The sequence below is a fragment of the Erinaceus europaeus genome, chromosome 14 (genome assembly GCF_950295315.1).
Source record: "Erinaceus europaeus chromosome 14, mEriEur2.1, whole genome shotgun sequence".
In the NCBI taxonomy this organism is placed as follows: domain Eukaryota; kingdom Metazoa; phylum Chordata; class Mammalia; order Eulipotyphla; family Erinaceidae; genus Erinaceus; species Erinaceus europaeus.
The window spans coordinates 100,211,181-100,225,710 of record NC_080175.1 but is presented as its reverse complement, the minus strand read 5'-3'; the positions used below and the strand labels follow the sequence as shown (position 1 = coordinate 100,225,710).

Here is a 14,530-nt window from a genome sequence, read left to right as displayed (position 1 = left end):
CTGTTACTGCTGTTGTTGCTACTCCCCGGCGCCCGCGCGGCAGTCACGTGCCCCCCCCCCCCCGCCATGGTGGCGCCGCCGCAGCCGCACACCCGGCCCCCCGCCCCCGCCGCCGCCCCCGCGCCCACCCCCGCGCCCCGAGGCCGCCCCGCAGCCGGAAGCGGGCACCGGAAGGACGCGCGCGCCGCCCGCCGCCGGGCCCCGGCCGCGCCCCTTGACCCGGAAGCGGTCCTCGGCCAGCCCCGTCCCGGCATGCCCCGGGCTTCCGGTGACCTCCGGCCCTCTCCCGCCGTCCGCCGTCCGCCGTCGCCGTCGCCGAGCGCGCTCGCTCCGGCTCCGGCTCCGGCTCCTCCCGGCTCCGTCCGTCCGTCCATCCGCCCGCCCGCGCGTCCGTCCGCCCGTCCGTCCGCCCTCCGCTCGCCCCGAGCCTGTGGCGCCGCGGCCGTCCGGCATGGCCGCCTCTAAGCCGGTGGAGGCGGCGGGCCCGGGCGGCGGGGGGCTGGCGCGGTGGCAGGTGGCGCTGGCCGTGGGGGCGCCGCTGCTGCTGGGCGCGGGCGCCGTGTTCCTGTGGAGCCGCCAGCGGGGGCGCCGGGGCGCGGGCGGGCGCGGGGACGCGGGCGGCCCGAAGCGCAACAGCGAGCGGAAGACCCCGGAGGGCAGGGCCAGCCCGGCGCCGGGCGGCGGCCACCAGGAAGGGCCCGGCGGGCGGCGGGACATGGTGAGGGGCGGGCGGCGGGCGGGACCTGGTGCGGGGCGGGCGGCGGGCGGGACATGGTGCGGGGCGGCGGGCGGGACGGACATGGTGCGGGGCGGCGGGCGGGACGGACATGGTGCGGGGCGGCGGGCGGGACGGACATGGTGCGGGGCGGCGGGCGGGACGGACATGGTGCGGGGCGGCGGGAGGGACGGACATGGTGCGGGGCGGCGGGACATGGTGCGGGGCGGCGGGCGGGCGGGACATGGTGCGGGGCGGCGGGCGGGACATGATGAAGGGCGGCGGGACATGGGGAGGGGCGGGCGCGGGATCTGTGCGGGGCTCTGGGCGCGTGGGCCCGACCCCGACCCACCCCAAACCCCGTCCGCCCCCGGCCCCGTCTGCCCTTGACCCCCGGCCCGGCGGGTGCGGGTGCGGGTGCGGCCTGGCCCGCAGGGCGTCGGCGCGGTGCTGCACGCGGAGCCCCGGGGAGCTCGGCTGGGGGCCCCCGCACCCGTGTCGTCTGTCCGTGTCCGTCCGCGCGACTGTCCTGTCGACGTTGTACCACGGGAGTCGCGGGCGGACCGACGCGGTCGTCGTGGAAACTCGGGGCCGGGCCGGGCCGGGCGGCGGCGGCGCGGCGGGCTGAGCGCAGGTGGCGCGAAGCGCGGGGACCCGCCCGCGGCGTCAGGATCCCGGTTCGAGCCCCCGGCTCCCCACCCGCAGGGGGGTCGCGGCACGGGCGGTGAAGCAGGTCTGCGGGTGTCCGTCTGTCTCTCCCCGTCCAACAACGATGACATCGATAACAGTAATACTGACCGAGGGCGACAAGGGGGGGGGGTGTCCTCCGGAGCGGCGGAGCCGGCAGGAGCCCTGCGGGGCGCTCTGAAAATGGTGTTTCCACCCCAGAGCAGCGCTGAGCGAGCCGCTTGTAACTACTGGTTTGCCGCCGGTAAAGACTGAGGCTTTTACTTGTTGACTGATTCACCTTCTGGTCCTTCTCAGTCGGTTTCCCTGATGGGGGACGAGCGGCTTACAGCGCAGTGCGGGCACCGGCGCCCGCCGGCCGCTCCTCCTCCACGTGCCCCGGGCCGAGCGCCCCCCGCCCCGCAGCCGGTCCCGGAGGTCCCGGAGGTCCCGGAGGTCGTCTTCAGGTGTGACTGCCGCCAGCCGCGCTCGGCTGTCTGTGGCTGGAGGAACTGCCCCGTGTAAAGAGCGCTTTGAATGGGCGGCCTCTGATGAGCCCTGAAAACGAGAGAGAGACGGGCAGGAACCCGCTGCCCCGGCTTCTCTCTCGGCTGATGGCGGGCTGATGGCGGACGGGAAGGGACGTGCGGGAGCCCGCGTGTGCCGGCTGCCGCTCGGGGTCAGATGAGGCAGGTTGCGGCTCGTGTCTGTGCGCGAGGCCTTCACGTGCAGCGCGAAAGCAGTTTGCAGATGGTTTTCTTCGCTGGAGGTGCAGTCGGTCTGCACGCCCCTCGCGCCCTGGAGCACCGGGACCCCAGCCCCTCCCTTCTCCCCCCCCCCACCCAGAGACCGGCTTTGCTGCGGCAGCGCGCCGGCCCCAGTCCGGCTCTGCCTGTGTGTGCTCCCCCTCTGTGCTGGTTTCTTAGGTTCCCCTGTGAGCGAGATCTTGAGAATTTATCCTTCTCGTCCTTGCCGCTTCTTGCGACTCCTTCAGGTTCCGTCCCAAATGAGGCACAAGAGATGACGCCATCACTCTCTTACGACTTTATTTATTACCGAGAGAGAACCAGGCGTCACTCTGGTACGTGTGCTGCTGCCGGGGATTGAACCCAGGGCCTCGTGCTTGAGAGTCCAGTGCCTTATCCACTGCGCCACCTCCCGGAACGCTCGGCCTCCTCCTTCTTAACAGCCGAGCAGTAGTAGTTCATCTATTCAGCCATCTGTTGTTGGGCGTGAGTTGCTTCCGAGTCTGGACCGTTAAGATTGGGCTGCTGTTAACATGGGTGTGTACATAGCGCTCTCTCGGATTCTTGCGTAGCTAACTGCAGAATTTCCAGAAAGACAGGCATGTGGGGGTGTGGATCCACCCGCCAACGGCCATGTCCAGTGGAGAAGCGATTACGGAAGCCAGATCTTCCACCTTCTGCATCCTACGAAGACTTTTGGTCCGGGGTTGGGTGGTTAAGCACATGTTGTAAAGCTTAAGGATCCGGGTTCAAGCCCCTGGCCCCCACCTGAAGGGGGGGAAAGCTTTGCAAGTGGTGAAGCAGTGCTGGAGTCTGTCTCCCTCTACCTTGTTAATTTCTGGCTGTCTCTTCAACAAGTAAAGATAAAAAAATAAAAAACTTTGGTCCATACTCCCAGAGATGGAGAAATGTTAGGGGAAGATGACCAGAGGGCTCTGAACTCCAGCTTGATCAGGACCCAGAGAGAAAAGGGGGGTGGGAAAAGGAAGGATGTTCAGAAGTAGTAATGGCTGTAGACTGAGAAAGGAAGAGGAGGCAAGACTGTAGGGAAAAAAATGGACAAGAAAATGTGTGTGTGTGTGTGTGTGTGTGTGTGTATAGTAAGAGAACCATCAACCCACATCTTGGGAGAACTGCAGTTTGCGGTGGGGGGAATGAGGACGCGAACTCTTGGTGGTGAGAAAGGTGTGGAATTAGACCCGTGCTGTCTTACAGTTCTGTTAAAGGTAAACCACTAATAAAAAGAAAGGAATGTGGTCAGATGCCAGTGTCACGGATGCAAGTACTAAAGCTACTGTGATGTGTCGGGCTTCAGGTTTTACGGTTTGGTTTGGTTTGGTTTGGTTTGAAGAATTCTCATTTTTCAGAGTTGGTTTCGAGGGTCCTCTATAGTCTCTGGTCTGAGCTGTCATACGGGCCTGCCGCATACGTTTTTGTCTTTTTAACTACAACCTGTGATTTTGTTTATCTAGCCAGCAAGGTCATGCCTGGGCCTCCGTGGCTGCACTATGAATCCACTGCTCCCGGCAGTCAGTCAGACTGTCTTTGGCTCTGTCTCTCCGTTACGGTGGGGACAGGAGTAGGGTAGAGAGGAGAGGTGCCTGCAGCACTGCGTCACCAAAAACGGTGAGGAAGGAGGGCTTGAGCCTTGTTCCTCAGACGCAGCGATGTGGGTTTGTCAGTTGTTCGGCACACAGCCCTCCCTCACGTGGGTCCTTTAGTAAGCATTTATTACTTCTAAGAGTTGCTGGTTTTATGTTTCTTGTTTAGCATTTCAAAAATACTGCACATGATATGATGAGGTTAGAATGACTAAGACCTGAAGAATGGGGAGAGGAGTGTTCTTAAACATTTTAATGAAGGGGCCAAAGCCTGCGTGACACTGTCATCAGTCATCCTGGAAATGAAATAACTGTTTCTAGTCTTCTAAAGCAGGGCCACCAGGCTCACTCCTTGTGCTGGGCTTGAACCCGTGAACACCTCAAAGTGGTTTTCCTGCCCTCGGTGAGGGGCACCTCGGCTTCTCTCAGCACCATAGCGCCACCCGTGGCTTCTGGGATGATTCTGGTGTTGGTTTCTTTAAATTAATTTATTTTTATTTATAAAAAGGTAATATTGGCAAAACCATAGGATAAACCATTCCTACCACCCGATCTCCATATCCCATCCCCTCCCCTGACAGCTTTCCTATTCTCCATCCCTCTGGGAGCATGGACCCAGGGTCACTGTGGGGTGCAGAAGGTGGGAGGTCTGGCTTCTGTCATTGCTTCCCCGCTGAACATGGGTGTTGACATGTGGATCCATACTCCCAGCCTGTCTCTCTCTCTCTCCCTAGTGGGGCAGGGCTCTGGGGACGCAGAGCTCCAGGACACATTGGTGGGGTCGTCTGTCCAGGGAAGTCTGGCTGGCATCCTGCTGGCATCTGGAACATTTGCATTTGGTGAGACAGACTGGAGGCGGTGCCTCAGCTGGTAAACTGCCGGACTGTTCCCAGCCACTTCATCTCTCCCTAGGCTCCTCTGCCCACTAGCCACGTGTGTCGCACTGGCCGGTGACTGGGTGGGTGGGTTCTTGAGGTTCTGTTCTTTCTTGTTGTGGCCCCAGGTGCTCTCTGCTTTGGTGTTCCTAGTTGACCATGGAGAGGAGAGGGAGAGGAAAGGAGGAGAGGAGAGGAGAGGAGAGGAGAGGAGAGGAGAGGAGAGGAGAGGAGAGGAGAGGAGAGGAGAGGAGAGGAGAGGGAGAGGGAGAGGGGAGGGGAGGGGAGGAGAGGGAGAGGGAGAGGGAGAGGGAGAGGGAGAGGGGAGGGAGAGGGACCCAGCTGCTGCCACTGCCTCTCTGGTGTTGCTCCTGTCTCCTTGCTGGCTCTTCTTCCCAACACACCTCTCCTCCCTTTCAGAGGCCTTTACGGTTCTCTCCCTGTCGCTGGATATTCGCCCTTCTTCTTCTTCTTCTGGCATTTGCCCTTCTTCCATAGCCAGTTAATGGCTTTGAAAGTGACTGGGATCCATGTGGATTCAGTTTCCCCAATGAATGGGCACTCAGGGGATGCACCACGGGAAGGTCGATCCAGTGCATCCCGATATTCGCCCTTCAGCAGCTTAACACTTACATAGTGGTAGCTTTCTGATTTTACCTGTATCTCCCAGACCTGAGAAGCCCCCTGAAAGGGGAATCTTTGTCTTTATCTCTGCCTCTTCATGGGCGCTTCACACCGAGACTCCTGTTTTTCCAGAGAATACCCCTTGACAGTAAGCCTCTTCTGACTAGTGCCCCGGTCAGAAAATTGCGCTCATCTCTCGTATTACTCCGAAGTTCTCCACATCCCAACTAGAAAAAAACTTTCGGCGGTTCTCTAGCTTCAATACATTTGTGGTGATAAATTAGTAGAGGTTGTATTTCTTCACACATGTAGTAATGTACTTTGACTGTGACCATTTTCAGTTGTCAGGATACTGCTGAGAAGTAGCTTGCTGCAGGGGTAGGTGGCATAATGGTCATGCAGAAACTCTCGTGCCTGAGCCTGCAAAGTCCCAGGTTCAGTCCCCTCCAGCTACCGCCACAAGCCAGAGCTAATCAGTAAAAAAACAAGATTTTAAATCTTGCTAAGGATTCGTGGTTCCTTACGATTCTTTATCATCGAATTTACATCCTTGAAAGATATTTGTATCGTTGCAAGGTTTTTATGGGTCCCTTTCTTGCCTCTTGAATTTCTGTTTGTGTGCCGACAAGGGTGTTCTTTATTTCAGGGAGTATTTTCCTGGCTGTCCTTTGATTTCCTGTGAGAGGGGTGGTTTCATAGAGCAGAGCCCCATCCCAGTACGTGGTGCTACAGCTCCAGTGTGCGAGCGTTGCTCAGCTCTGCTTTAGAGGTTGGTGGTCGGGGCCAGTGGACCTGGCGGCAGAGCCTCGGTGTGGGTCTTGCACAGGCACTGAGCTAGTCCCTCCGCTTATCCTGAGCAGCTCTGCACCGCTATCCATAGATGTGATGGGGTTATGCCTTGGTGTCTGCAGCGCTCGGGTTATATCCTTCGTTTTCCAGATTTGGTGTGCCTCTGGGAGTGGCTTCCTGCAGTTTGTCTTTGACAAACTTTAGCATACGGTTTTTGTTGGAGACTTAGATATTTGATGTTATTGCTTCCTTTCATATTTATTGCCTGAGGTATTTGGTTTTAATCCTTGTGTCTGTGTATGCAGTTGCTAGTCACTTTATGCATGTTTTGACTGTCAACTATACAATTTACTAATCACCTGTTGCATCTTCTTCACAAGTTGGGGTGTCAGTGTTGTGATTCATAGAAATCCTTTTGAGGTGCTCCCGGTTCGTTTGTTTATTTCCTGCTTTTGATTTTTTTAGTGTGTTTTCTGGATACCGACTGTCCTTTTGGTATAGTGGACTCACATAAAGTGTGTTTTTAAAATAGGAGACCAGAACATAGCTCTGGTTTATGGTGGTGTGGGGAATTGAAACTGGGCCTTTTGGCCTCAGGCATGAGAATCTTTTTTGCAGAACCATGATGCTGTCACCCCCACCCATAAAATCTGTTTTTAACAGAAATGAATCCGAAGTGGGGAGAGCCAGATTCACTCCCTGGCACTACCGTAAGGCAGAGTAGAACAGCACTGTAGTCTTTTCTGTCAAAATCTGGCAAAAAGAAAACTGGTTGTGCTAGTGGTTCTACTTTTTTGGTTTTTTCTTTTCATCGAATGACCTTCAACCCTGGGGTGGTCAGCGAGCTGAAACACCAGAGGGTCTTTGTTATTAGCGGAGACTGGCTAGCACTCCACTCTACGCAGTATAGCTGTAACTCCCAGACTGAGCTTGCCGGTCTGCTTTAAGGCAGCTCTTTCAGGTTCTCTGCATTCTAGTGCTTTGTATGCAAAACAAGGGTAAGTATTTCCATTGCTGGCCTCTTCCAAAGAGGATTTGTTTTTTCTTCTCTGTTTTATTTTTTGATTGGTTTATGAAAGAGAAGCAGAACTTCACTCTGGCACATAAAGTGCTGACAGTCAGGTACTCTATTACCTCCTGGGCCACTTTCTAAAGAGCGGGGAATGCCACGCTAGCTGATTGTTACCAAGCCTTCAGGTACTCACAAGTAACTTGTAGATAATGCAGGAGAAGTGTCTATGTCTATATATATATATGTGTGTGTGTGTGTGTGTGTGTGTATATATATATACATATATATTCTTTTTTTTTTTTTTTTTACAGTTTTAGCCTAAAATATTGCAAAGACAGTCAAAACCACAACTGATTTTTTTAATACCACACATGACGTTTAAATCCTTTTCATAGCTTTTTCTTTTTTCCCCCTCCAGAGTTATTACTGGGGCTTAGTGCCTGCGCCACGAATCCACTGCTCCTGGTGACTGTTTTTTCCCCCTTTTGTTGCCTGTATTTTTTTTTTATTGTTGTTGTTATTGATGTCATCGTCATTGTTGGATAGGACAGAGAAATTGAGGGAGATGGGGAAGACGGGGAGAGAAAGACAGACACCAAATACATGTATACCCTTGTTGTTTTATTGTTGTAGTTATTGTTGTTGTTGATGTCATCGTTGCTGGATAGGACAGAGAGAAATGGAGAGAGGAGGGGAAGACAGGGAGGGGGAGAGAAAGACAGACACCTGCAGACCTGCCTCACCGCCTGTGAAGCGACTCCCCTGCAGGTGGGGGGCGGCCGGGGGCTGGAACTGGGGTCCTTACCGCAGTCCTTGCGCTTCTCACCACCTGCGCTTAACCCGCTGCGCTACCGTCCGACCCCCTTCTTAGCTTTTAAAAGGTACATTTCAGACTGTTCTCACTGGGCTTTAGATCTGTATGCTGTCACTTCTCCTTGATTTTATTTGTCTATTTATTTATTTATTTTAGCAGAGCACTGCTCAGCTCTGGCTTATGGTGGTGTGGGGGATTTAACCTGGGACTTTGGAGCCTCAGGCGGGAGAGTTGCTTTCGGACCATTATGCTGTCTACCCCCACTGCTTTATTATTTTTGAAAGGTGTGTTTATTAATGGGGGAGGGTGCGCGAGCACACGCATGCACATGGGTGCGCCACTCTGGCACGCGTGATGCCAGGGACTGGACTCCGGACACACTTGGTGGTTCTCGCTGTTTGTACTGGGCTGTTGGTTACATTCTTCTTTGCCTTCTTACTCTGCTTTTTGAGTGCTGGTCGTCTGTTGGACTTTGGCACAGGGTAAAAATCACCCTTGACTGAGAGCTACTGGTATGCTGACAGAACTCGAGAACTCTGTCACACTGACGTTTGGGGGAATAGTGAGGAAGCGGTACTTGAGAGCACTATTCACCTTTGGGGGGGATCGTCTGTGCTTTTTAGGTTGAAAATACGTAGACCTTTTTCAGTCAGCGGTTCTACCGCCCGAGGCTCTCCCTTGAAGACGGTTATCAGAAGCACTTTGCATCGCCAGCAGCTTTTGTCCTCCACACCTGGCTGTAATTAATCACTGTGACGCTCTGTGTGCCAAAGTACTAGTATGTAATAGTTGCTTCCTCTCATTTCAGAACTCTCTTGATAGAGCCCAAGCAGCCAAGAACAAAGGCAATAAATACTTTAAAGCAGGAAAATATGAACAGGCTATTCAGTGCTACACTGAGGCTATCAGTCTGTGCCCTGCGGAGAAGAACGGTGACCTGGCCACGTTTTACCAGAACAGAGCTGCTGCCTTTGAACAGTTGGTATGTGCCTCAGGGCGATGCTTCCACTCTTTGAGCCTCTTTACTTCAGCAGATGCTACTCAGCTGTTTTGAAATAAGATTTTTGTCTTTATATCCTTCCATAACTAACTTTTTTTTCCAGTAAAATAAAATTTTATCATTATTTCCAGAGTACATAGAAATGGATCGGCTACCCCAGTTAGTTGCACTGACGGCAAAAATGGTCATCATCACTTCATAGGCTGTGCTGTTTTCTTAAGTAACAGTATGTGGGGTGGGTACCCACCTCGTAAACATTTTAATCCATCAGCATCCAAGAGGCAAACTGAGTAAGCTGCCAGCCCTGCCCCGGCCCCCAGGTGTTGCCATATGCCTGAAAGGCTCATAAGTTTGGAGATCGGTTTTCAAAGCAAGACATACAGGCACATTAAGATCAAAGTTTGCTTCTGCTACAGACAGAACCCAAATATACATATCTCACCAAGTGGGGCTTACATGTTCCCACACATGTTCAAGTCCCCAGCCTCCACCTGCAGGAAAAAGCTTCACGAGCTGTGGAGAAGTGTGTAGGTGTCTCTCTGTGTCTCTTTGTCTCTTTCACCTTCTGTGAAACAAACAAAAAAATGGCTAGCAGGGGGGGCCGGGCCGGGCGGCGGCGCAGCGGGCTAAGCGCAGGTGGCGCAAAGCACAAGGACCGGCGGAAGGATCCCGGTTCGAGCCCCCGGCCCCCCACCTGCAGGGGAGTCGCTTCCCAGGCGGTGAGGCAGGTCTGCAGGTGTCTGTCTTTCTCTCCCCCTCTCTGTCTTCCCCTCCTCTCTCCATGTCTCTCTGTCCTAGCCAACAACAATAATAATAACTACAACAGTTAAACAAGGGCAACAAAAGGAAATAAATAAATAAACAAATTTTTTAAAAGGGAAGAAAATGGCTGGCAGGAACAGTGGAACTGCGCAGGCATCAAGCCCCAGAAACACCCATAGTGGCACACGCACACACACACACAGAAAAGTTAAATATGCCATTTGCGATATATGCATTTTAGTTTCCACTATATCTTGTACAAGTTTACTTAGCACACATAGATTTGTTTCACCCTTTAAAAAAGATAAATGGGGAATCCGGCAGTAGTGCAGCGGGTTAAGTGCAAGTGGCACGAAGCGCAAGGACCGGCTTAAGGATCCCAGTTCGAGCCGCCGGCTCCCCACCTGCAGGGGAGTCGCTTCACAGGTGGTGAAGCAGGTCTGCAGGTGTCTGTCTTTCTCTCCCCCTTTCTGTCTTCCCCTCCTCTCTCCATGTCTCTCTGTCCTAGCCAACAACAACAATAATAACTACAACAATAAAACAAGGGCAACAAAAGGGAATAAATAAATATTTTTTTAAAAAGCTAGATGTAGCTGACTGCTTGTGTAGTGGGAAAATCTCCCCAGTGACAAACGTTTGACTGGCTTCCTATTTTTTCCTATTGGATTCTGTATTGAAGTAAATCTTTTTGTAGTTTTTTCTGCATAGTTTTCAGAGTATAAACATTTAAAAATGTCGATCTCGAGACAGCAGCAGCACCTGCTCCCAACTATAAGCATGCTTACCCAGTATTCTGACTGGACTAGCCGCAGTGTTTACTGTTCTAGTAGGAGAAAAATGTCTGTCTGTCTCACTGCTTTAGCTTGTACTCTTGGAAACGTTGCTCAAGTTGACCTTTCTTGTCTGTTTATTGGGCATCTGTATTCTTTGCATTTATTCGCTCAGTAAGTTTATTGATTATCTCTGTACAGAAGGTCACTGTGGTTGGAACTGGTCTGTAAAAGTGGATTTGAGGGGGCTGGGCGGTAGCGCAGCAGGTTAAGCACATGTGGCACAAAACGCAAGGACCGGCGGAAGGATCTTGGTTCGAGCCCCCGGCTCCCCACCTGCAGGGGAGTCGCTTCACAGGCGGTGAAGCAGGTCTGCAGGTGTCTGCCTCTCTCTCCCCCTCTCTGTCTTCCCCTCCTCTCTCCATTTCTCTGTCCTATCCAACAATGACATCAATAATGGTAACAAAAGGGAAAAAATAGCCTCCAGGAGCAGTGGATTTGTGGTGCAGGCTCTGAGCCCCAGCAATAACCCTGAAGGCAAAAAAAAAAAAAAAAAAAAAGATTTGAGGGTAGCAAAAGTGTGTTTTTTTTTTTTTTTTTTTTTTTAGACTTCATTTATTTGTGTGTTGGGAGGTAAATCCTCTGCTACAGTGTGCACACTTGGCCATACTTACGAGCCTGGGTTTGAGCCCCTAGCACCACATGGGAGCCCTTTATCAGGGATGTTTCATGGGTGATAGAGAGATACTGTGTTGTCTCCTCTCTTACCTCTATCTAGATTACAAAAAGAAAAAGATAGTTGCTGGAGTGGTAGAGGTGTACAAGTGTGAAGGCCTGGCTGGCTTACCCCTCCTCCCCCTTCCCCCAAACTTATTTTTATGAAACAAAACTTGAGACCAGAGCACTGCTCAGCTCTGGCATATAATGGTGCTGGGAATTGAACCTTCAGTCTCGGGAGCCTCCCACATGAAAGCATATTGTACTGCATCTCCAGCCCCCAAAAGAACTTTAAAATGATAATTCACATAGAACGCAACATGACAATTGGAAGAAATGTGATTCTGTGAGAGGAATCACTGGAGATGAGATCTGGTGCACACACACAACAGTGAAGAAGAAGCTGTTAGAAGCAAAGCAGTATGTGTAATTGCTCTCAAGCAAGGAAGAACTTGAGGTGGTTAAAGTTGAAATGGTCCTGGAATAAAGAGAGGTGAGAGCTGGGAAGGAAGCAGGGATCAGTCAAAAACTTTGTAGTGGCAAGGACTTTGGATTTGACTCCGGGTTTAATGAGAAATTGTTGGGCATTTTAATTAGGGCAGGTGTATAAATGAAGATTGGTCTGTCAAGAATGTGTCGGAGGCATTTAAAAGCACAGCCAAAGAATACTAAAGGTCTCACTGTCGGCAAGATGTGAAGGAGAGAGGCAGACAACTAGAACTTGATTTGCATCGGAAGTGGTAGCTGAAGAGAAGTAGACTTCTATTTTTATTTTCAGATTTTATGGGTGGGGTAGATAGCATAATGGTTCTGCAAAGAGACTCTCTCATGCCTGAGACTCCAAAGTCCCAGGTTCAACCCCTGGTGCCACCACAGCCAGAGCTGAGCAGTGCTCTGGTTTTGTTTTGGTTTTTTTTTGTTTTTTTTTTTAAATTTAAAGGTTTATTTATTTATGAAGTCGGGGGTGAGGAAGGAAGCCAGAGTGTCACTCTGGCACATGTGATGCCAGGGGTTGAAATTGAGACCTTGTGGCTGAGAGTCCGTGCTTTGGCCACTCGCTGCCCAGCTGCTGAGACACGAGAAGCATGCTTTTTACGTCCTGGTGAGCCTGGAAGGAATAACTTCCTCTTCCCGGCTACGGGGCTAGAGTGCAGAGCTTAACGCGCACGGGCCCCGGTTTCCATCCCCAGTACCATGTGGGAGCATTGCGGGAGCACCGAGGAAGCACCATGGGTGATGGGGTGGTTTTTGAGTCTGCCTGTCTCTTCCTGCCCGTTGCTCTAAAAGTACACGTTGGACCGGAGGAGGCTTAGTGGAATTGCCACGGACGGGTACGAGACCCCGAGTTTATCTCTTGGCACCACAGTGTAAAGAAACGTTTGTTTCAGAAAAGTAATCTGGGCTCGAGATAACTTTTGAAGTCCTTTAATTTAGATGTTGCAGCATGTGGGAACAGCAGAGGAGCTCCCTTCGTGAGAGACCTGCCACAGGGAGGACTCAGGGAGTCGGGTGCAAGCCAGCGAGGTAGACTGAAAGAAGTGTAGCAGCTGGAGGCTGACAACGAAAAGGACCTGAGAAGAGTTTTTTGGTTGGTGTGTTTTGTTTTGTTTTGTTTTGTTTTGTTTTAAAGCTGGGAAAGTATTGTTGTTTTTATGCCCCTGAGAATGGTTCAGTAGAGAAGCACGTGAGTGCCGAGGTGAAGTAACTGGAAACAAGGCAGCCAGTCGAGGTTTTATAAACCCTTGCTGAAAAGGGACACTCCGTGTTTCTAACGGGAGGGGAAATGATATGAGCACATCAAAAGGTAGGTCTGAAACTATGCCCTTTGCTATTCTTAGAAATCAGGTTGTATGCCTTCGAGTTCCATTGTTCTTAACATTAACTATATGTGTGCGGGTGTTGTATATATTCAGCCTGTTAAGTTTGGAAGACTGATTGCTGTCAAGCAGTGGATCCTTTAGTGTGACACTTCTTAATCCTTTGAATTACAGCAAAAATGGAAAGAGGTGGTACAGGATTGTACGAAGGCTGTTGAACTTAATCCCAAGTATGTGAAAGCTCTCTTCAGACGTGCAAAAGCCTATGAGAAGCTAGACAATAAGAAGGAATGTTTAGAAGGTGAGGAGGGTCTTTTGTGCTTACACGTGAAACTGCTGAAGGCTTCTTGGACATTGGTCAGTTTCTATGAAACAACCTATCAGTATTTAAAAGTTTGGCCCTTCCACAATTACGACTTTGGCTTTTGGTCTGAATTGAGATTGCTGATACTTGAGTATTAGCCTATGGAATCAAGTGAGTATTAGGGTTTGGAGTGTTCTATGCCACTGGCACATTTTAAATCTGGTAGTTAATATCTTCATAATTATAAAATAATATAATTACATAATAACTCCCATGGTTATCAAAAGGCTTTGAGGTGATTGTTTCTCCGGCATTATTTTATGCTCAGTTGTAAGTTACATAGTTACAAGTTGTCAAGTAAACTTCCTACAGTCGGCTAGTGCATTCCACCCCATGTTTAAATATGCCTTAATATCATCCACAGATATTTTAGCAGTCTTAGATATAAAAATAAGTGTCATTTAAAAAAATCTGATCACAAAGTGAAAGTGGTAGGGATAGTATTGTCCACTGTTCTATATTTTGCTGGTGGGGTGGGTATGTTGCTTTGAAAGAGAGACCTTGAAGTTATAACAGTCATTTTAAAGAGTTGTAGATGGGGGAAATTGGATAATGGAAAGACAGTAGCATTCGTACCAGCCAGGTTATCAGGGAGCTGTAGCAATAGACTTTGGAGGAGGGAGGGAATGGAATTGGAGAAAAGGCTTAGAGGAAATAGCAGTTGTCTCAGTGCTTCCATGGAAAAGTCAGGTTCAAGAAACACTCTTTTTTTTTTTTTTTTTTTTCATTTAAACCACTGTAGCTTGAATTTTGGCGTAACTAGTGAAAGTGGTGTCTCAGTGTCTGTTTAATGGAGAGTCCACATGGCGGGCCGACTCAGGTTGCAAGTTTGCGGTGCTCCAGCACCTGCAATAGAAAACTAAACAGACATGAGTGATTCCACGCTGACAACTTGATCTGTGGTTGTTGGCCAGAGGAGAGTACGCCTGGGTTCCTTGTAACCTGTTAAGAGTAAGAAGCCTTACAAATTATGCACTGTTGCCTCGTTTACTTCATAGGTAAGAAAACACCAGAGCGGTGGTAGGACGTTTCTAGTTAGAGTGCTTACTTATATGATCCTAAATAAAGGTATCTAAATTTTATGTAGAATTACAGTGTTAAGAATGTATACTAAAGTATATAAACCATTTGCAGTACATAAAAGAATTCAGAATCATTTTGTTGAAAGTGAAATTGACAACCACATAAGGCAGTCAATGGAATCTGTGCTTGTGCTCATTTTATGCTGCTAATCACCTGTGCAGTAATGTTTTCCTTA

At 50.9% G+C, this 14,530-nt stretch overlaps 1 protein-coding gene across 2 annotated transcripts in view; it reads left to right on the top strand.

Moving 5' to 3' along the window:
• Positions 1–210: 210 nt before the first annotated feature.
• Positions 211–14,530, top strand: part of TOMM70 (translocase of outer mitochondrial membrane 70) — a 31,481-nt gene continuing 17,161 nt past the window's right edge. The window contains exons 1-3 of one of the 2 annotated variants that reach the window (XM_060172198.1): positions 211–718; positions 8,651–8,824; positions 13,083–13,209. In XM_060172198.1, the coding sequence (XP_060028181.1) occupies positions 452–718; positions 8,651–8,824; positions 13,083–13,209 (568 nt within the window). In that variant the 5' untranslated portion in view covers positions 211–451. The remainder of the gene's footprint in view (positions 719–8,650; positions 8,825–13,082; positions 13,210–14,530) is intronic. The other variant, XM_060172199.1, reaches the window with a different exon arrangement.